The sequence below is a fragment of the Phascolarctos cinereus genome, unplaced genomic scaffold (genome assembly GCF_003287225.1).
Source record: "Phascolarctos cinereus isolate Bilbo 61053 unplaced genomic scaffold, phaCin_HiC Scaffold_5;HRSCAF=322, whole genome shotgun sequence".
Taxonomy (NCBI): domain Eukaryota; kingdom Metazoa; phylum Chordata; class Mammalia; order Diprotodontia; family Phascolarctidae; genus Phascolarctos; species Phascolarctos cinereus.
In genome coordinates this window covers 330,354,022-330,376,814 of record NW_027555958.1, presented here as the reverse complement: position 1 = coordinate 330,376,814, position 22,793 = coordinate 330,354,022, and the positions used below count along the sequence as shown (strand labels likewise).

General features: G+C 40.2%; 1 protein-coding gene across 2 annotated transcripts in view; it reads right to left on the bottom strand.

Annotated features, from left to right (window-relative positions):
• Positions 1-22,793, bottom strand: part of CUNH1orf198 (chromosome unknown C1orf198 homolog) — a 49,954-nt gene that overhangs the window by 17,809 nt on the left and 9,352 nt on the right. For both annotated transcript variants that reach the window (XM_078156222.1, XM_021000436.2), the window contains exon 2: positions 12,082-12,132. In XM_078156222.1, coding sequence (XP_078012348.1) covers positions 12,082-12,132 — 51 coding nt within the window. The remainder of the gene's footprint in view (positions 1-12,081; positions 12,133-22,793) is intronic.

The window sequence follows — 22,793 nt, the reverse complement described above, 5'->3', positions numbered from 1 at the left end:
ATACCAAGCACTGTGTTAAGCATTGGAAATACAAAGAAAGGCAAAAGATAGTCCCTGCCCTCAAGGAGCTCACAGTCTACGGAGGAAGAGGACATGCAAACTATTACGTATAAACAAGGTATACGTTGGGTAAATCAGGAGTAATTTCAGAGGGAAGGCATTAGCATTAAGGGGAATCATTATGGGAAAGGCTTCTCGTAGAAGGTGAGATTTCAGCTGGGACTTGATGGAAGCCAAGAGATGAAGACTTGAGATTATTCCAGGTATAGAGGCCAGTGAAAACTGTCAGACTCTGGAGATGGAATTTCTTGGTGGAGGAAGAGTAAGAATAAGGAGGCCAGCATCACTGGATCACAGTGTACCTGGCAGGAGGAGGGGAGGAGGACATAAGTAAGGTGTAAGAAGAGTGGAAATGGAGGAGGGCCCTGGGTTGTGAGGGGTTTTGAATGCCAAAGTATTTTATAAGTTCACTAAACTGTAGAGGGCTTTGAATGCCACAGGACTCTGAACTGTATTCAAGAGGCAATAGGAGGTCACTGAACAATTCTGAGCAGAGAAATGAAAAGAGCAGATGATGCATTTAAGAAATATTAATTTGGCGATGGTATGGAGGATGCATCATCACTAGAGGCAAGAAAGGATACTGTTACGGGGTTAATCACCAGTTGCCTCTGCAGCTGGTGGCATAAAGCACTAGACCTGAAGTCAATTCAGTTAATATTTATTAAACTCCTGCTATGTACCAGGCACTTTGCTAAGTGCTAGGGATATATAAAGAGACAAAAATGATTCCTGCCCTCAAGAAGCTTACTAATCTAATGGAAGAGACACTATGCGAACAAACACATACAAAGCAAGTAACAGAAAGGCTAAATAGGAAATAATTAAAAGAATCAGGAAGACCTGAGTTTAAATCCAGGCTCAGACACTTAACTAGCTCTGTGACCCTGGGTAGGTCACTTAACCTCTGCTTTGGTTTCCTAGACTGTAAATGTGGATCATAATAGCACCTACCTCCCAGAATTGTGAGGATCAAATGAAACAAAATTTGTAAAGCATTTGGCACAGTACCTGGCACACAGTAGGCACTTAATGCTTGTCTTCTTCCTTCCTTCCTTAATTACTTCTCCACCCAGCACAGGATAATAAGATTTAGAGTCAAAAGGGATGTTAGAGGCCCTCTAACCTAACCACCTCATTTTAAAGATGAGGAAAGTGAGGCAAAGAGACATTAAATGACACACCCATGCTCATCCAACTAGTTAGTGTCTGAGGCAGGATTTGAATTTTGGTCTTCTTGACTCTTGGTCCAATATCCTATGCACTATACCACACTGCCTCTGTTATCCAACGATCATTTTCCAGGTCACAGAATACTTCTATCCAGTGGGTACTTATCTGAGGTAAATGAAAGATGATGAAGAAACAGGGTATGTGAAAGCACCTACACTGATTATTAGTTCGCTAACTGGGGCATATTAAGCCCAGAACTTGATATCCATCAGAGCTAACAAGGGTCCGTAATAAAGAATTGCCCATGATACAGGCTGACAGATTGCCACCAAGCTCCTAGGCTGGACTGTCAGGGACAGGATGTGCACGGTGAGGCTTCAAGTCTCTCAAGCCAACACTTGGGATATAATCTCATCATGTGGGGAACCAGGTCTCAGCTGGCAATGTCTATTTTAAAAACAGAAAGACCACGATGAACCCAGGACCTATTTTTATGCCCTATTCACTGGAGAAGAATGTGTAGTATTTCAGTAAAACAGATGAGTGCAAGCAGCCAAAACTAATTGTTTCACTTGGCAGCCTCCAGCAAATCTAAATTGTTGAGAAAGAGGCTGCAGAAACACTGTAAGAACACAAGATAGTTCATTCGAGCAAAGCCTAAGAAATTAACCAACCAAACAATTAAAGCTCCATTTACCCCAAAGGAGAGGGAAAGAGGTAATGAAAGATGGCTCAGAAAGTACTAAGAACCTTTGATTTTGTGAAAAAGCAACACAAAAGAAAAGCCAAAATTTGGTCACTGAGGAAGAGGCTCTACAATAAAAATGTTTGGCCTGTCACTGGCACACGGGGTGATTCTGGGTGGAATAATGAACTGTGCGTGGCGTTCTAGAGTACGGAGGTGAAAATGAAGAAATCGTCAAAATCACAAAATTCTATACATACATCAATGAGCTCATTCAAAACAATATCTCAGGTGTGTCTTAAGGATCAAAGGATCACAAATTCAGAGCTTCAAGGCCCTTGAGAAATCTTCTAGCCCAATGTCCTGATTTTGCAGGTGAGGAAAGCTGAGGTCAAAAGCAGCTCGCCCAAGTTTTAAAGACCAAGAAGTAACAAGAAGCATGTGGATTAGTCACAAAAAATAAGCATGTGCCCAAGGTCTAAATAAGATTTGAAAAATCCTTTAGAGAGGATTTCTTTAAACATCTAGATCATGCTAATGGGGCACCTATTGTGTCCCTCCATGGGCAAGTTGTATTGTTTCCTTTTGGTTAATTGGCCTTATTTGATTGTTTTTAATGTATAAAAGTCTGTCTCCTCCTGTATTCAGGATCCAGGCCTAAGCTGAGGAGGTCTGGTACCAGTTTATTGGGCAATTGCCATGCAGTGCTTAATAAATCAATATAACATGCTCAGAATATCGAGCCTTTGTTTCCTCAGTCATTTCATCTTTCCCCTCCACACTATCTATCCTTAAGTCCTATAGTGAGATACAAAAGCCTCCAGACTAAACACCTCCAGTCGCCATGCTGGTACAGTGTGTCACAGATACGGATGAGGCAAGGGGGCTCCTGATGTAGGGCACAATCCCTTAGGAGTTTTTAAAAATCAGAGGACCCAATGTGCCCTTGGCTGTTGAACAGACAGCTGAATAATATGGGAGGGAAGTAAAGAAGAAATAACCAGACTTTTTAGGGGATGAAGCCAGAACAAAGGCACCAGGGACCTAACTAGCACCACAACCCTATGGCTGGTCTCCTTACAACTTCTCCATTGAGACCTTCCAGGCTGAGCCTGTCTTGGGAATGAATGGAATCCTCTCTATTACTTCCATTTCCCATGTCTGTAGCACACCAACTGCCGAGTTCTTTCCCCTTTAGGTAGCAACAGCATCAGGGAGGAATCCTGCACTGTCTCCAGTGGCAGCCGCCTCAACAGTGAGTGAGAGAGGGAAAACCAGAGTCCCCATCCCTTGACACTTCTGCTGACAGGATCTGTAGCAGGGAAAAATGTTGTATTGTGGCCTTCGAAACCTACTCTACCTTCATAACGGTCAGCACACACCAGAAGGGTTTCAGTCTAGCAGGATCAGAAAACTAGGTATCCCAGGGGGGAAAAGGGTTTGGTCTGAGACATTAGGCAATCTCAGGAAGGAATGGACTTGGTAGTTGGAGAGCTTGAGGTGATTTGTCTTGAGGCTGACCCTGTGAAGCTGATCTAGCTGCAGAGGTCCTGGAAGGGGTCTTGAATTCAAACAGAGACTCTGATTCTGCACTGAAGGTCTGTTAAGAGGATCTTTATGAGCCACTGGTAGCTTAGGGTGAATGGTCACAAGTGGCCCACACAAAAATAAATAAAACAGCCTGCCAGGCAACAATCTGGTATAACAAAAACCTAAGCAAAGGAATGAGAGCTTAGAAATTCTGGTTGCCATTGCCAGCTCTAATACTGACTGCTGTGACATTAGGCAAGACTGTAAACCAGGCCTCAGCTGTTAAACAAAAACACGACTGACGAGCTTCATTGGGGTGTTTTGAGGCCATTTCTGGGATGAAGCTAAAACTTCTATTAAAACTCAAAGTCCAGCAGGAGTCAGACCGCAGTTCACACTCCCAGGGTGGGTTTTATATAAGAGTTTCTAACTTCTTTAGCACATGGGGATTTTCCCAGTGGCTCACTGTGAAATGGGAAATCCAAGAGCTCAAAAGACAGGAATCAGGGAAGGGAAGGAAGGGAATAAGTATTTATATAGCACCTACTATGTGCTAGGCACTATGGTAAGCAGTTTAAAATTATCATCTCATTTTATCCTCACAACAACCCGGTGAAGTAGGTGCTATTATTATAATTATTATTCCTACTTTACAGTTGAGGAAACTGAGGCAAACAGGTTTGTGTAGAATTAACTCATGTAACATGAATTTAACAGGCTCTGTAGCAGGGAAAAAAGTTGTATTGTGGCCTTCGAAACCTATTCTACCTTCATAACTTGTGAAAATGTCAGCACACACCAAAGGGGTCTCAGTCTAGCAAGGTCAGAAAACGAGGCACCCCGGGAGGAAAAAGGGTTTGGTCTGAGACAGCTTATTTTATTAGCCTATTTATTTTATTAAATCCAACAATATTTCTGCATATCAGGTAAGGTATGCCAAAGCGAATGGAGAATGTGACATGACAGTTCAACAAATGTGTGAGATCATATTCACTGAGATACATCGAAAGCAGACAAGCTTGAACACCAATTCTAGTCTTTTCTCTGACAATAACCATGTGGCCTTGGGTGAGCCAATCTCTTAGGTATCAGTTTTGCAAAAAGGCATTGGAACTAGATGGTCTGTTTGGCTCCGAAAGGCAGAACTAGAACAAAGAGCAGAAGTTTCAAAAAGGCAAATTTAGGCTTGCTCTCAGGGTCAATATCCTAAACAAGTAGAAATATCCAGAAGTGGAACCCGCTGCCTCAAGAGGTGGGGTGTTGTCCCACATCAGAAGTCTTTAAGTAGATGCTAGGCAATCATGTATTGGGCATGTTGTGGAAGCCAGTATTTGGGGGGTTTAAGTTGGACTAGAATGCTAAGGTCCCTTCCAGTTCTGAAATTCTATAATCTCTGAGGTCCCTTCTGGTTTTAATGACAAATGGTCTTCTAAAAGCCTCTATGAACTCTCTCATCCCTTAAAAAAAAAAGTCTGGTTTCCCATGGCTTGAAGCCACACTGGAATTAGTGGTCTCAGTCACATAGAAGTGGCAAATGGGAAGATGGAAATAGAGCGACTGTTTCTATATGTAAGTGTCCTAGGACCAGGACCATGGGCTCACAGATCTGGAGCTGAAGGTCTCTGAGGCCATCTATTCTAACACCTTCATTTTAAAGCTAAGAAAACTGAGGCCCAGACAGATAAAGGGATTTGTCAAATAAACAACTGGAAAAGGGGATCTAAAGTTCTGTTTGAACAATACCAGTCTTAGAAATGTGGGTTGGAGTTTCTCCATCATTATTGACATAACTATCTTACTGTTTATAGATGACAACTTTTAAAAACTGGCATCATTCAATTTTCAAGTCTGGAGACATTGGCAACCTTCAGGTTGGAGCCCTGGTTGAAGCTATTGGTGCTTAATGAATGCAAGGGAAAATGGGAAGAGGGATTCTGATGAAGGGAGACTATGTAGACAGTTGGGATTTATAGAATTTCCATAGCTTGAGTAGTGATTGGAATGGAAGGGATGGGCTAGATTCTTCCCTACCAATCCTTCCATTTCTGTTACAAAAAGGTCCCATACCAACCTGAATATAGGACTATTTTGTACCTCTGAAACGGGGCATTTTGATCTAAAAAGGTCAGGTTACAATGCTGGCGCCCCCTACTACTAAAACAAGCTTCACTGCACAGTTGAGACCTGTTCAATTGTATAAACATGCAGGAAACACAGAATGTGCAGAGAACATGAGTTGGGGGGAGTGTTGTAGAAGTGGAAGAACCACCAGTCTTCAGAATTAGAAGAACTGAATTCAAGACCTTGAGAGAAACGATTATTTCTCTCTTGTTATTAATAAGTAATTATTGAATTAGGATCAAGGTTTTTCTTCTTTTCTACTTCCTCATTCAGAAATCAATCAGCATGGGAAATCTTTCTCAAAGACTTACCCAGCCAGGATGGCTAAGATTTAATCAAAGATAGTAGAAGATATTCTACGTTTAGGCAAATGGGTGGATTCCTGCTCATTGTGTTTACTCAGATAGGTCTGGGGAAATGTGGATTCTCCTTTTCGTCAGACATGTGATATGGAAATTGATGTCTCCTCCACCAACATTTGGAAGCTCAGCAGCACTTACCTCAACACTGTCATTGTAAGATAGCCCACTTCTCATTGTATTATTCATTCTCTCATTAATTGTTAACCAATCATAATTGATTGCCACCCTCAGGAACACTCACTCTTGAAGGGCATATAAACTGTGAGCCCCCTGCCATGAGAGGTCTTTGGCATTCTAGAATGCTACTGACCTCTTCTATTAACAAAATTCTAGCATTATTAATAAATTGATTAATTACCCAGAAACCATGTCTCTCAAACTTTTTTTTTTGGAATTTATGTCTTTTATTGGTCAAGTATCCTTTCCATTAATTCAATTCAACAAACATTTATTAACCCCTTGATATGTATAAAGCACTGTGTTAGATGCTAAGTACCTAAAGACCCAAAATCAAAGACCCTTCCTTCAAGGATCTTATGTTATACCAAGAGAATCTCAAACTTTTTAAACATCACAACCTAGAAATATTTACTATCTGTATGACCCTGGGAAAGTCACTCAGCTTTCTCATCTGTAAAAGGGATGATATTTGCTCTACTTGTATCGCATAATGATTGTGGGTAAACCTGTGGGCAAACCTCACACACTTTAAAGGATTATATAAATATGAGTTATTATTATTACAAAATGTTTACAAAAGATATGGATGGGTTCCTACCATCATGGAATTCCCAACCTAATAGGAAGACTTGACATATACACAAAATGTAATGTATTAGAATCATAGTTAAATGCTAACTAAAAGTGCAATTACTATGGGGGAGGGGGTCCATGAGAGAAAGGGTTAACTAGCTGGGAGATTAAGGATAACTTCCTGAAAGTGACAGTTTTTTAGTTGGGTTTTAAAGGATAAGTAAGAGTGTTTTTAACAGATGGTGGAGGCAGGAGGTAGATTAGGGAAAGGAGGAGTATTCTAGGCACAGAGAACGTGTAAGCAAAAGCAAAGTAAGAAAAGTATGGGGCAGGTCAGTCAGTCAGTCAGTCAACAAACATTTATTAAGCTTGTGTCAGACACTATGCCAAATACAGGAGATACAAAGAAGGCTCTGGCATCAAGGGGTGTACATTCTATCAAGAAGACAACATGTAAATAGCTAAGTAAATAAAAGATATATAGACTGAGTAGATGGAAGGTAACATGGAAGGAAAAAGCCCTACCGCCTAAGAATACTAGAGAAGATGGGACTTGAACAGAATTTAGGGGAGAGTGTAGCTGCAACATGGCATTCATGGAAGGGATATAGTTCGATAGAAACCTGGAAACAAAGGATGGGTGCCAGATTTTGAGGGCCTTGAATGCCAAAATAAAACACCTGAATTTCACCCAGTAAGCAATAGAATTATCAGAAGGTTTTGATCAGAGGTGTGTCATGATTGTATTTATACAAAAGGAATAGAAGTCTGGAAACAATACAAAGGATGATTGGGAAAGACCGATTGGAGGGAAGGGAAACAGAATTCTGCCAAGGTAGACACAGGCTACATCCCTATGACAATAAAATCAACCAGACACTACCTAGCAATAGAACTTTGGTCACTTTTCTCCATTTATGTTGGCTTCAGAACCCAGACAGGCTACTATCCATGAACCTTAGCTCACTGGCATTAGCACAAAGTGAAATCCATTCTGGAATGCATTAACTCTACTTGCTTTCAAGGCCAAAAGCTTGAAATCTTCTTTATCCAGCTACTTTCCCGTGCCCAACCACATCAATCCAGGCCTGAATCAGCAGCATCCTCAGTGAGCCACAATTCTTGTACTGGAATGTCATTTGCACCAAGTTAATAATAGAAGTAATGTACCATCCCACTAATGGCTGATTAGAGGACATTTAATGAAGTAATTCTTGGGAGGTCAGCTATTCCCACAGGACATGTGAAGAAAATACTTAAGTTTTAGGACATTTTTGCTGTTTTCCTGTGGAAAGACATGTAAGAAAAAAAAAACCTTTTCATTCTGTCTCCTTATGTTTCCGTGATATATGATCATAGATATAGAACCATATGGGACCTCAGAGACCATCTAGGTCAACCCCTTCATTTTATAATTGAGGAAAAGAAGTGCCATGGAAGTTAAATGACTTGCCCAGAATCACTCAGCTAATAAGCATTGGAGATGATATTTGAATCCTGGCCCTTTAACTGGTGAGCCAGTGCTCTTTCTACTGTACCACACTGCCTCCACAAATGCTTTGCTTTGGAGAGCTATTGGACGAGAGGGTAGAGAAGGCAATGACAAGTTTACTCCCAAAGATGTGTAGGGACCCATGCATAGGGACAATTATTTTCTATCTCTACATAAAGCACATAGGAAAGAAGAATCCCTTAGTTCTTTAGAGGAGTACTCAGACCTTGGCAAAATAGTAATACAATTAATTAATCTATACCTAGTATTCCTTCTGCAGGTGTCAAGTAGATACAGGATCCTTTTTCTCACTGAGGAGCAGAGGTCACAAAGGATGTGCCTGAGAGATTCTCCACATGGTATCCCCTGCCTCCTTAAAACAGAAGCACTGATCTCTATACTCCCACTCTCCCACCCTAACTAACTCTCTAACACACACTCTCTCTCTGTCTCTCCCTGTCTCTGTCTGTCTGTCTGTCTGTCTGTCTGTCTGTCTGTCTGTCTGTCTCTCTCTCTCTCTCTCTCTCTCTCTCTCTCTCTCTCTGTCTCTCTCACTGGGGGCTCTAACTTGCAGCAAAGTTCATAAGTACAATACTCCCTGACAGATTCCCATTGGCAGGTGAAAGTAGATGTGTACATTTTTTTTAATCAATAAAGTCCTAAGTCACTTATTAAAGGCAAAAGAAAAATATGCTTGCCAGGATGAGTTCGTATCCCCATAACGAACATATTTACCTGAATTCATTCAATCAACAAATACTCTATAAATACTTTGATATTACTTATCTCTATACATTATATATCCTCCCTGGAGGAAATAAGCTGCTTGAGGGTAAGAATTTTCAGTTTTGTCTTTGTACAGTTTGTGTGTCTTTATATTCCCTGTGCCTAGCATGGTGTCTGATGTATGGTAGGTGTTTAATACAAGCGTGTAGAATTCAGTTGCTGAATCAGATAAACATGGAGTTGTGGAAAGAGCTCTGGATTAAAAGTCAGAGGATCTGGGTTCAAATTCTACCTCTGCCACTTAATAGCCATGTGACCAAAGGCAAGTCACTTGACCAGAGCCTCAATATTGTCATCTGAAAAAAAAAATGGAGATAATAATAATTACGCTTTCTGCTTCACAGGATTGTCATAAGAATCAGATGAGATAATGTGGTTGAAGTGCAACTCACCCTAGAATGCTATATAAATGTGAGCTATTACTGTATGCCCTTCAAAACCACCAGGAAAAGCCAATAAGGGTAAATGTCATAGGATCAAAATAATTCCTCAATTTTTAATCTCCAGGAACATTTCACACTTTGGGCTTTTCCTTACTAAGCATTTTCTTAAGGCCTATGCTTTTGGTTGTGTATTACATATGCTTTATCCACCCAGAACCCTTATGGGAAAATTGTAATAACTGACATTTATATAGAACTTTGGGGTTTGCAAAGTACTTGAGTTAATGTAAACTCATTTCCACAACATCCCATCCACCCACCCCAATAAAGGTGGGCATTGTTATCATCCCTATTTTACAAATAAGAAAACTGAGGTTAAGAGAGGTTAGGTGATTTACGCATGGGTTCAGAGCTACTAAGTCCAGATCTCTCTACCACACATTTCTGATACTGGAACTCAAGTTAAGGACCATGGGTGACAAAACCCAAATAGTGACAATCCTAATGATTAACAATTAAATTGTAATTGAAAACTGCCCAAGAAAGAATGCATATAAAAACTGAACACGAACCTCATGCAAATGCCTTTGGGAATGCTTAACTACTCAACATATTTAGATGAGTCCCCAGAAAAACCCAGGGAAAACCAATGATTTGGTGACTACTAAATGGAGCATGATACTAAGCTATCCTGTGAGGTCAGAGTTCCAAGATCTTTTATGAGACTCCAAACATTAATTGATCCCATGAATTCTATGGCCCCATCAGAGTACAAAATGAAACAAAGCAACAGATGGTAGGTCTCCTAATTTCAAAGGCCTTTAGAGACAGGCTTTTCATCAAAAACAGATGGTCAGCATTTTTTTTTAGAGCTGAAATGACCTCAAAGATCACCTAGTCCCACCCTCTCATCTTATATAAGAAGAGAAAGTAAAGTAACTTGCCTGCGGATCAAGTAAGAAGTCAGAGGCAAAGCTGGGATGAAAATCCACATCTTGACTCCCAATTCCATGTGGGAATCCATATCATACAGTCTTATTCAAACCCCAGATGTACTTACAAGTGCTTTTTTAAAAGATCATGCCACCTTTTTTCTCAAAATTGAGAAAACATACTCTCCTCTTGCCCTTGTGCTTTGCTAGCATCTGTAAAAATAGCTACGTGGCAGGCTGGGGAGATTCACAAGATCCCATAATATTGGGTAAAACTTCCAGGCAGCTTGGTATAGTGGAAAGAACACTGGCTCTGGAGATACAGGACCTGAGTTCTAATCTTGCCTCTGCTGCTTAATGTCAATGTGACCTTGGGCAAGTTACTTACTTTCCCTGGGCTTCAGTTTCCTGAAGTTAAAATCTGTAAAATGAGGGGATTAGACTAGATGGCTTCTGAGGTCCTTTCCAGCTCTAGCTCTGTGATCCTCCGATCAAGATTCATGCTTGATTTGGATTGGCAGCTTCATTAAAAATAAAGGGGTCAGGGATTTAACAGAGTTATCATTGCTGTTCTCGATGGTTCCCCTCTGGGAAGATAGATTACTATCCTGCTAGTCATTGAGAAAAGGAACAAATGTTTTCTAGGGCAACCCAATCTTAAGTAAGAGACTAATATTACCACTCTGTATCTAAAAAGTAGATAAAGAATCAATTCCATAGGACCAAAGGGCTTTGTCCAAAGTCCTAGTTTAGAAAATCACACACATTCAAATTCTGAGTAGATAAGATTCTGGATCTCTCTTTGATTATATACTACAAAGCTTCCACAGAGCCCACTCCAAATCCCAATTTGTATAAGAAGCCTTTTCTGATCCTCCTTAGTTCTAATGCTTTCCCTCTGTGATTATTTCCAATTTAGTTGTTCACAAAGTTGTCTCCCCCATTAGACTGTGAACTCCTTGAGAACAGGGCCTATCTCTTATCTTTCTTTGCATCCCCAGCATTTAACATAAGTGCCTAGCACATGGTAGGTGCTTTTAAAAAAATGCTTTTTGAGGGATTACAGGAAGGCTTAAGTCCTTATACCCCTACCACACCCACAGCATCTACATTAGGAAATTACTCCCCAAAGGGGAAAAAAAAACCATCATATACTTTTACAAAATTTAAAAACCCACTGATTCTTTTGAATTTCCTGTTCATGGGCCTGACACACTTTAGGCACTCAATGTTTGTTGAATTGAATTCTCCTCTCCTAGCTACCTAGCCCAAAGGATCAGCCATTAACTAGTCTTGAAACACATTAAAATTTCCCCCCATGTTGCAACTCTTCTCAAACTTCCTAATTTTGATCATAACAAAATATTAATCCATGGATCCAAAGAGTCTTGTTCATAGAAGCCCTTCCTTTCTCTGAATTTTCTCCTCCTGGGAGTCAGAGATGGGGAATGTGAGAGTACTTAGATATGAGGAGAAGCACACCCACCCATCTCATGACATGTTCTCTTGTACCCAGGACAGATTATTACCCCAGGCAATAGAATGTAATTAGCCTGATCATATTAACTATTGCTTTCATCTCCAACATGCTTTTTCAAAAGCCTCCAAACCACACCATAATAGTTTTCTAACTCTTAACAGTTCTCTTACCCTTCTTTTCTTTTCTGCAAACAATGGGCATGTCAACTGTAGGCTGGCTAGCAGTCCTACCACCCTCTAAGGCCATCAAATGTTAGCTTGCAAAGAGAGACGTGTAATTACTCAATCCTTTTAAAAAGTAAAAATAAATCTTAATCCAACTTACCCTTGTTTCCCAGGAGAAAGGGGCAGAGTGTTCATCCTGCCAAGTTATATCCTGAAATAAAAATTCAAGAGTAAGCATGAAATCCAAACTCAGGCTTACAAAACCTAAACCCATAACCCAGTCATAGACAAACCATGCCTCTGAAGCTGTCCTCACTCCATGCTTCTAATATATTGATCTTCAGGGGGCCAATATTCTGACTTTAGAATCTTTTTCACCTTAGATATGAAGAGTCAAGTTTGCTTATTGCCTTCAGTTGATTTGTTATCTTTACTGAAGGGCTGTGTGACTACCCCAAAGCCTTTAAAGAAAGGGAGTATGGTTTTAATCAAAAAGATAGATGTAGTATCCATTGAATAATGAACTTAATAAAAGAGACTAAGAAGGGTGGGAGGAGTTTAGAAAGTAATTTTCTGGGCTAAACAGAACACAAAAGAGACCATGAAAAAGTTACCATGTACTTGGACTTTGGTCCAATGTAAAATCCACAAGGGCAATTATAAAATCTTACCTTTACTTTACATCACACCTAGCACCCAGAATAGTGTCCTGTACACAGTAAGCACTTAAATGTTTATGTTTAAGTAGGCACTTACATCCCTTTGAGATTTAGATTCATGATCCTACAATCATACCTGTTATTTCTTCGGCTCTGCTCTGAACGGTTATCAATGGAAACCCAAATGAGGGCAGGTGAAGGGTAGATGAGAAATCCCAGAAATTGGTTTGTATGGGCAATAAGGTTAAGGACTACTGTCCTCTATGAGATTTCCTAGTCAATAGTGTTTCTGCTAAGCCACCTGCCAAATGATTTGTCCATGCACAACTGAAGTTAAACCAGACAGCCCTACCCAAAACTGTGAAGCAGAGTAAGTTAATTTTAGTACTCAGTATTCTTTTTCTATGGCCTTTCTCAGGCCTTAGTGGTATCCTCTTCTGCCAGTGGTGCACACAGGTCACAGGGTCATCAATTTAGAGCTGGAAGAGCTCTTAAAGGTCCTCTTATCCAAACTCCTCCTCTTACAGGTGATAAAACTGAGACCAAGACAGTTAAGAAACTTGCCCAAGGACAGAGATGGACAACTCTGACACCAAATTCAGCACTTTAGCCACTATACTATGCTTTATAGAATTATAGTAATTTAGTCCTGGAGAGATGATCTCATCCAACTATTTCACAGATACAGAATGAAGGTAAGTAACTTTGACCAAGACCACCTAGTGGCAAAATCAAGATTAGGACCCAAGTCTCCTGACTGTTGGCCTTTCCACTCACCATTCTAGTCCTCCATCTTGTATTTTCAGTTTGTTTTCTTCCCAGGAGAACTATGGTGTATTTGTTCTCGTTAATCTTAATCCTATTTGCTTTTTACTACTTCAAGTCAGCAAGGTTACTTCTGAATTATCTTATTCTCTTTCAATATGTTAACCATCTCTTATCTCCACCCTTCCATTAACCTTTTAGGACCATACTCTGTATTGTATTATTCAAGTCACTAATAAAAAAATGGGGCACAAGAATGACACAGATAGAATACCATCACTGTTGTATTCCCTAGACTAACATGGATATACTAACACCAACCTCTGGTGCCAATCAGTTTTGTGCACATTTATCTATGACCTTCACTTCTATTAAGCATTAAGTGCCTACTGTGGGCACAGGGCTGGGCTACATGCTCTGATAATTACAACGATTAGCTGTCACATGTTCCCTACACTCATAGGAACATGTAGTGTGGGGGTTCGGGATTATATATTCCCAATTTTTCAATGAGTACATTAATACTATCTATACTTGAACAAGTTTTTCTTAAATATAGATTCCTCTATCATTTTCCTTGATCTACCAAATCTAAAAAGTTCAACTCAATAAGATCTTCATGGCTGTGGTCCATTATAGCTGCTGGTCAAAGTCACTTACTTCTCTGCTATTATAGGACTGCTCAAACAGAGGCAAACTCTTAGCACACAACCACTCTTGACAGGATGCTGAGAGTGTTTCACTTTTTTGGTGACAAGTTAGAGAAATGTCAATCTCCTCCTATCTGCATATTCTCATTCTCTCCCTCTCTTGTTCCCTCTCCCCCCCCCTTGCCCCGCAATCTCTCTCTTTCATCTCCAGGTCCTCTAGCTTCTTTTCCTCTGCCTACAAACATTCTCGAGTCTCCTCTATTCTCTTTTTTTTAATTTAAAACTTTTATTTTTAACATTTTCCTATTTATTTTAAAAATATTTATTTTTATTATGAATTTAGCAAAAATCAATAAATACGAACATTCCACACGCAAAGAACATAGAATATTGTATATGACACTGCAAATCTCTATTACATAAAGCTTTTTTGAAAATGAATATAGTAAGAAAAAAAGAATATGCCAAGAAACCCCAAATGTGGTCACAAAGAGTCAGATATGACTGAAATAAACAAACAACAGCAATAAAATGTTCAATTAAATGTCATATCCATGAAGCCCATTTTCACCATCATCATTTAAAGGGGCCTCTGAAACTGAGATCACAGAAGTAGTCCTGGTTAGTGCTTTTGTGTTTTGAACTCTCTTCTGCCCTTTTCTCTTCTTTAGACCACTTAGGTCATTTGTTTGCTCCTGGTGTTACTGTGGCTAATGACTCAAAGCAACTGCTAAGTAGGACATAGGAAGAAGTACGTTTCCTCTCTTCTCAAGAGACGTTGCCTTGATTTCTCAAACTATCATCTTATCTATGTTTTCCCCATTCACTGCCCTATTTCTTGAGTAGTTCATACTCTGCTGCCTCTTTTTTCTCATCATTCTTTCACTCCTCAATACCTTGTAATCTGGTTTCCAAGACTGAAAGTTTCTTTAAAAACATTAATGACTTCCTTATCACTTCTGAAAGTAGGAGTTTCCCTCTCCTCCGTACCCAAGTCCTATCCTTAGTGCTTCCATCTCTCCTTACTCTCTTTCTTTCGGTGACCTCATCCACTCCCAATGTTTCAGTTATCTCTATACACATAGTTCCCAGATCCACATCTCCATTTGCAACCTTTCACCAAAGTTCCCCAATCAATCTCTCTACCTATATGTTCCAACAACTCAAACTAAACACATGCAAGATTCAATTGCTTATCTTCCCCCCAAAAAACTGCTCTTCCCCCAACTTTTAAAATTTCTGTGGATCATCCTCCCATCTAATTAGGCTCCTTAATCTCTTCTCTGGCATCCAATCAATTATTTGCCAAATCCTGTTGATTCTAGCTTCAAAACAGCTCCCTTGTCTGTCCCTTTTTGCTTTGACTCTAGCTACCCTAAATCAAGCTTTTATTAGACATATTCTCTCTCCATCCTATCCTTCACACTGCTAAATAATCTTCTAATATAAACTCTGATTATATCACTCCTCTACTCCAAAAAAGAAAAAAAATCAATGAATCTCCATTATGTAACAAATAAAAGATAAACTCACAATACTGGCATTTAAGGCCCTCCATAATCTGGCTCCAGACTACCATTATAGCCTCATCTGATATTATTCTCCACCATCTCAGAGGAGCTAAAAAATTTCACTCTTTTCTTGCCCTCTCTCAAATCTAGGTATTTGCTTACTCCATCTTTGGTTAATGGAATAGATTCCACCTTATCTTTTTCTGTTGAAACTATTTCAAGGACGAACTAAAGTACTACCTCCTTCACTGAAATAACTTTCTTTGGCACCACTTTCTTCCTCCATGTCATTCCCAAAACAAAAGTGATTTCTGCTTTCTCCAACTCTCATAGCTCTTTGTCTGGAACTCACCTGTGTATCATTTCTTATTAATGTACCTATTATCCCCATCTCCCTTCCCCCTTCAACTACAGACACCTTCAAAGTAAGAACTCTGTCTTTTTTTGTTCTTCATATCCCTAGCCCTTGACTCTCGATACATGCCATATACTCATATTCATATTCTTCCTCTCTCTCTCTCTCTCTCTCTCTCTCTCTCTCTCTCTCTCTCTCCCTCTAGCTTTTTCAAATAACACACACACACACACACACACACACACACACACACGCACACACACACACACACGCACACACAATATCCAAGAAGATACCCCTCTTTGAATGACACAGACCTGAGAAATGGGGGAGGGGTGAGAATTGCTCCAAAATATGTAACTTTATTATCTTTTTAAGTTCAAGCAACATTTATTTATTTGAAAGGCAATTGGGGTTAAGTAACTTGCCCAGGGTCACACAGCCAGTAAGTGTCAAGAGTCTGAGGCCGCATTTGAACTCAGATCCTCCTGACTCCATGGCCAGTGCTCTATCCAATGCGCCACCTAGCTGCCCCTTAACATTTATTTTTTAAAAATCTATTACGTAGGACTAATCAATCAACAAGCATTTGTTTATATATTTACAAGGGCATGTATAGGTGACTCCCTTGTGGCACACTTCCCTTTTGGGAGGCCATGGAGGATATGGATTTTTTATTTTGTCATCTGGAGTTCCCTCCAGCGATTCAGATTGTAACCCATCCATGCCTGACCATTTTGTGTATTTCTCATCCATGACATCCCCAAAAGTTCACCACAGGGGGTTCACTTATATGTACCTATGCAAATGTAAAAATCAATGCTTGTTGAATGATTATAAATGAGTGCTTAATAGATGTTAGTTGAATTGAAAAGAATAATAAGGATAGACATTTTAGAATAAGAGTTGCCTTTTTAAATTTTCTTTAAATTTTTTCTGTTTCAGGTCTGTTTTATTCAGGGGGGAGGTATCCTCCTGGAAAAAGCCTGTTGTCCATCCTGGGTCCTACCAGTCTAAATCCCAGGGAAAGGGAGCAGCATCTGTCTTGGGAATAGTCAAGACTTGGGGAAGAACAATGGCCAGAGATTGGTACTACCTGACCCAAAAAACTCAATGATGAGGCTGAACAGTTAGGCTGTCATTCATTCCTTCAACCATTACTGCCCCAATTTGGAAAACAGATGATCTGCCTTACTGGCTAACGGAATGTGGGAGAAAGTCCATGAGACCATATTTCCCCCACATACTCCAACCAATTTGATCCTAGCTGGAGGCTTTACCTGCACAGGTTTAAGGATTCAGAGGACTTAGAGTCAGGGTCCTGCAAGGAATTAAGGGCTACAAAAGTTATATACAAGATAGAAAGGGCAAAGGTTATACTATACGACTGGCTTAAAAAAAAACACTAAGTTATTTTTACCCCTGCTTCTTCTCATTTCAGGAATCAAGTATCTGTTTATTCTTCCTCCCTTAGCCATCATATCAAATACTGACCTGGTATTTGTCATTTTCATGTTATTGCGAATGCATTTCAGATGTTGAAGTTCTAGAGGCTTATTCTTACCCCTGACGGAAGCAAAAGAATATTTCTCAGATGGTCATCAGCTTTTCATAGTCACCAGGCCAGATTCTGAAGTTCAAAAACAAAACTCTATCTCCCAACTCCAGGCACTTTTACTACTTGTCCTCCATGCCTAGGATGTTCTCCCTCCTAACACAAGCTCCTTTCCTTCAAAACTCTGCTGAAATCTCACCTTCTGTAGGAGGCCTACCTACCCTGCTCATTCCCCAACCCTTCATCCAGTACCTTCCCTCTTAGGTTACCTTCAATTTATTTCATATCGCTCTTTGAGAGAAGGGACTGTCTTTTACCTTTCTAAGCATCCCCAGCACTAGCACAGTACCTGGCACATAGTGGACATTTAATACATGCTGGTCAACTGCATAGAGTCATTTGTGTATTGTCCTCATTGGAACATGAGTTTCTTAAGGACAAGGATTATGTTTTTGCCTTTATTTTTATCCTCAACATTTAGCACAGCACCTGAGGTTGTTGCCAGCTACAGTTCCAGCATAAACAAAGATTCTCCAAACTGGCTGGTTTCCTTTCTCCACCCCAACCCTCATATCCCAGTCTTCTCTAATTTCTTCTTTCAATACAAAAATCCTAGGTGCTGAGGTTCTAGAGTCTACTCTTATTTCATCCTGTCCCCGTTCCAAGCCATCATCTCTGCAGCCTCTCCCAATCATTGTAATGTGGTAATTATACCAGACTGGACATCCATAGCCTTGGAGCTACTGCTTCATACCCTTTGGCACTTTGGGCTCGATCTTCTGGGTAAAGGGTGGGGAACTCCAGGAGTAGTCAGATTTGATATTTAAGGACCTGTCAGGTAGGATGGCAAAAAAAGGATGGGGGGGGGAAGACCTCTGAGTTTTTATAAGTGAACGAGCGTGTGTGTGTGTGTGTGTGTGTATGTGTGTGTGTGTGTGAGAGAGAGAGAGAGAGAGAGAGAGAGACAGACAGACAGACAGACAAGAAAGGGACATACACAGAGACAGGAGGAGGAAAGAAGAGGGAGAGGGAGAGAGAGGGAGAGGGAGAGAGAGGGAGAGGGAGAGAAAGGGAGGGGAGAAGGAGACAGAGAGAAAGAAAGATGGGAGTAGGGAGAGATATGTATGGTACTGGGGGAAACTAAGTATAGAGGCTATTTAAGTGTCCTAGAGAAATGCCCAAAGAAGAGAAAAAATGAATTCCTTGCTTGGCTGTGTAAAAGTAATGCTAATTATAGCCCTTGATAAGAATGGCTTATCAGCTATGCCTAATTATTACATGCCTAATTATCATGTGTATGTATATATATATATATACGTATGTATACATATGTGTGTATGTATACACACACACACACACACACACACACACACATATATAAGCCAAGCTCATTCGTAGTATCCTTTGCATGCAATATCAAACTCTATACATTTATGTTTTGTCTTCCATTGTTCAGGGAGTACGATCATACATTCACAACCTCAACTAGTAAAAAGGAACACTGGCCACTCTTCCTCCCCTTTGCCATAAGATTCCAATTAAACCCAAATTATTTTTCAACTTACATATTTTGATCCTCCCAAAATGAAATGTGCTACTTTGTGAGATAACTGAATTTTCCATCACAGGAAGCAGTCAGGCAAAGACTGGGATGTTGGAGAAAGCATTCCAACATTAGGCAGGAAGTCAGGTTAAATGACTTCTCAAGTCCCTTCCAATGCTAGGACTTTATGATTCCAAAACTCTTCAAGTTCTCCTTTGTAGTAGCAAGGCATCAGCATGAGTTTTCCAGGTGGGAAAACTGAAGCAAAGACCAGGGTCTAAGTCCCAGATTTGTGTAATCCTGAGCAAATCACTTCAACTGTTCTGAGCTACCATTTCCTCATCTGGTGGTGCACTGGAAAGAGTTCTAGTCCTTTAATCAGGAAGACTTGAGTTCAAATTCAGTTTTAGATACTCACTAACTATGTGAATCTAGGCATATCATTTCTGTCTGCCTCAGTTTCCTCATCTGTAAAATGGGGATAATAATAGCACCTACTTTCCAGGGTTGTTGCACAGCTGAAACAAGATATTTATAAGGTGCTTTGTAAACCTTAAAGTACTAAATAAATGCTGGTTCTTATTATAATCATCTGTAAAATGGTGAGAATACTACCTGCCTTGCAAGGTTGTTGGGAGGGAAATGGCTTTGTAAGGACTGCATAAAATGAGAGCTATTATTATCACATAATTACTAGCTCTGGATTATAATAAAAATTTCACTAAAGCAATTTTTAAAGGGGGGGAAGGATTTTTAAAAGACATTTGATTCTTCTACTTAGAACTGTAAAATTCCACTGGCTTGGTAAATAAAATTCCACTGACTTAGTAAATAGACCAATGAAGGCTATAAGCAAATTTAGTCATCCTCTTCAAGTAGGGCAAAAGAAAGACTAGAAGAGAATAGAATATAATCTTACTAATGTCCTGGCATTTCAACATGAATTTCTTCCCAAATTGAAATTATGGACTTTGAAGCACTTCAGGTTCTACAAAGATTAAATCAAGACTTTTAGTTCAGATATTTTTGAAGCCAATCAAATACCACAAAGCAGATGTAAACCCTGTGGGGTTTGCACAAAGGCCTGGGGAGGCAGCCAGCAGGCCTGTAATATCAATTCTTATAGCAAAGAGTGTCCGGCCCATCAAAGCTTGGAGAATCATTGCACAGTCATCTTTCTTCCAACCCAAAGTCAAGTCTTTTGTTCACTCTTGAAAGAGACTGAATAAAGGGGTGGATTCCTCAGCTTTCTGCAATTCTGTGCTCATAAAAATAATACAGTATTTTAAAACACACCCCCCACCCCAAACCAAAGTATGATCTGATGTCAGCCATCAGCTGCAGACCCAAGCAACAAAAAGCTTTCACAAGAGAACAGGCTCTCCCAGCAGTTGGATACAAATGGCATCAGAATTTCAGAGTAGCAAATACTTTCTCACACAATAGCATCTTTCTTTTGCATCCCACCAGAACCAGCAGGCACACCAATGTGTCGCCAAGCACACTCTTCTCTAGCCAATTACATACATTCTGTGGCGCGCGTGCGTGCTCGCACACACACACACACACACACACACACACACACCCTTCAAAACCTGAAATTCCCACTGAACCAAAACACAACTGAATTTCTACAACAAATGCACCCTAAAACAACTTTGCTCCTGGTTGCTACCGTGGTTGATGTCCTATTTTTTTTTTATAGTGCTGTTGGAATGCTCTCAGGAGATTCAAGTTTCCCTAGAAAAAAGAAATTCACCATGGAGAGATGCTAAAGGAGGACAACTCAGCCACCCTGAAAATAACTTCTCCGTTATAGAAAGGAACAGGAGCACACAGTCCTGACATGTTGGTGACACAGTAGTTGTTATCACTCTGGGGAGAGCCTGAGAGAGAAGTTGAAGACGAGAAAAAGAGGCAAATGAAATGAATTTGAGACACACACAGTATCTGATAATGAGGTGCCTGATCAACATGGAGGGGAGGCACTGCCAGCTTCTCCAACAGACAATGTCAGGAAACCCAGATGAGCTGGTGCTCACTCACTCTCCTCTCTCTCTCTCTCTCTCTCTCTCTCTCTCTCTCTCTCTCTCTCTGTCTCTTTGTCTCTGTCTCTGTCTCTCTCTTTCTCTCACAAAACACCTTTTCTTCTGAAATGCCAGCAGCCTTTAACATTGCTCTCTTATCTGGGAACCCAACACCAACCAACATCTTCTTCCAAAAAGTCAAATGAGGCCTCAATGTGGCAATTGTTTCAATTCATAAAGCATTCTTTGCCAGGACCACTGGAAAGACATCCACCCCCACACCTACAGTGAAGACAGTCAAGAAGATTTCTTCCCTGGTGGATAATGAACATCCATAGCAATCTCTTACAAAAGCCTCCCTGAGAAAAAGAGATGGGACAAGAACCAAGTGGTTATCAAAGCAAGCCTAAGAAGACACAGCTGAAAGCCAAACCTCCTATATCAATAAAGAAAGGAGCAAAGAGAAGAACTAGCAATTAAAGAAGGGGGGAAATATTTTGACACCTGTAAACACTTTTTAGACTGACTCTTAGTCACTTTTATTCTATTTTTGAGGAGGTTGGTGGGGGACCCTGATGACCTAGCAACGCTTCCAAATTAAACTTGAAATTCTAGGATTCTCCTCCATCACTCACTGCTCCAAAGATAGACTTACCTTTTACTTGACTTCAAAGTAAATAATCTTTTCTCTTTATATACTTCATAGGACTTTTAACTAGAAAGGAACTCAGAAATCATGTAAGACCTATCCTCTCCATTATTGTGGAAGTTCTTTTATAAAAACTTCCATAATCAAAAATTTATCTTGACCTAGCAGAACAATTTGAGAAAGGTGCTTGAACAGAATGCCCACCAGGGTCACAAAGTATCAGAGGTGGAATTTGAATCCAGGCCCTATCCACAATGCTAGTCTGCCTCTATAACCCTCTCATTACAGATGAAGAAACTGAGGCACAGTGGGAAAATGAAAGTCATGCTACTAGTAAGCAGCAGAACTGAGATTCAAACTCAAGTCTTCTGACTAAATCTCAGACACTTCCCACTCACCACATTGCTCTCCATTCAGATTTAGTCTCTGTGTTCACGTATGTCAGTGTGGGGTAACAAGCTCCTGGATTATTGGGACTCTGTCTAACTTGTTCCATGTAGCATCTTAGTATACAAAAAAGTGTTTAAATGAATGCTTGTAGATGATGCAAGTTATCCCTAAAATACATCCATCTCAGCTAAAGGGACTGATATTCATCTTTTTCCACCACTGAGTACACAAGGATTTTTGGCCAACACTTGCTTTATCTCTGCCCCCCCCATCTTTTTGACATGGAAAATAATAATCCTATGGCTCAAAGTGTTCAAGTAATCAAAAGAGCTGGCTCATGAACCAACACAAGATTCAGGGGGCAGGTAACTAGCAAATTCCAGTGCTTTAATAATTATTTAATTTACTTTCTCCTCCCTCATACACAGAGATGTCAACATACATATTGATGATCCCTCAATACTCAAAATTCCCAATTAATCTATTTAATTCCCGTTACCTACTCAACCTCAGCTATACACTTGTTTTGCCAACACACACAAGTGTTCCACTTCACCTCCAAAATTCCTTTACCAGATCATAATCTGTTATCATTTCATCTTTCCTCATACCTTATGACCCCTTACCCTCTCCTTTGTCCTCACCATGACTTCCATTCCCTTAATCCTCAGCCTTTCTCTGTTCTTTCCCAGGCCACCACCTCTGCACTTGTTACACTCTCCTTCATGCCCTATCTTGACCCGTTGGTGGAACAACTCAACTCTACAC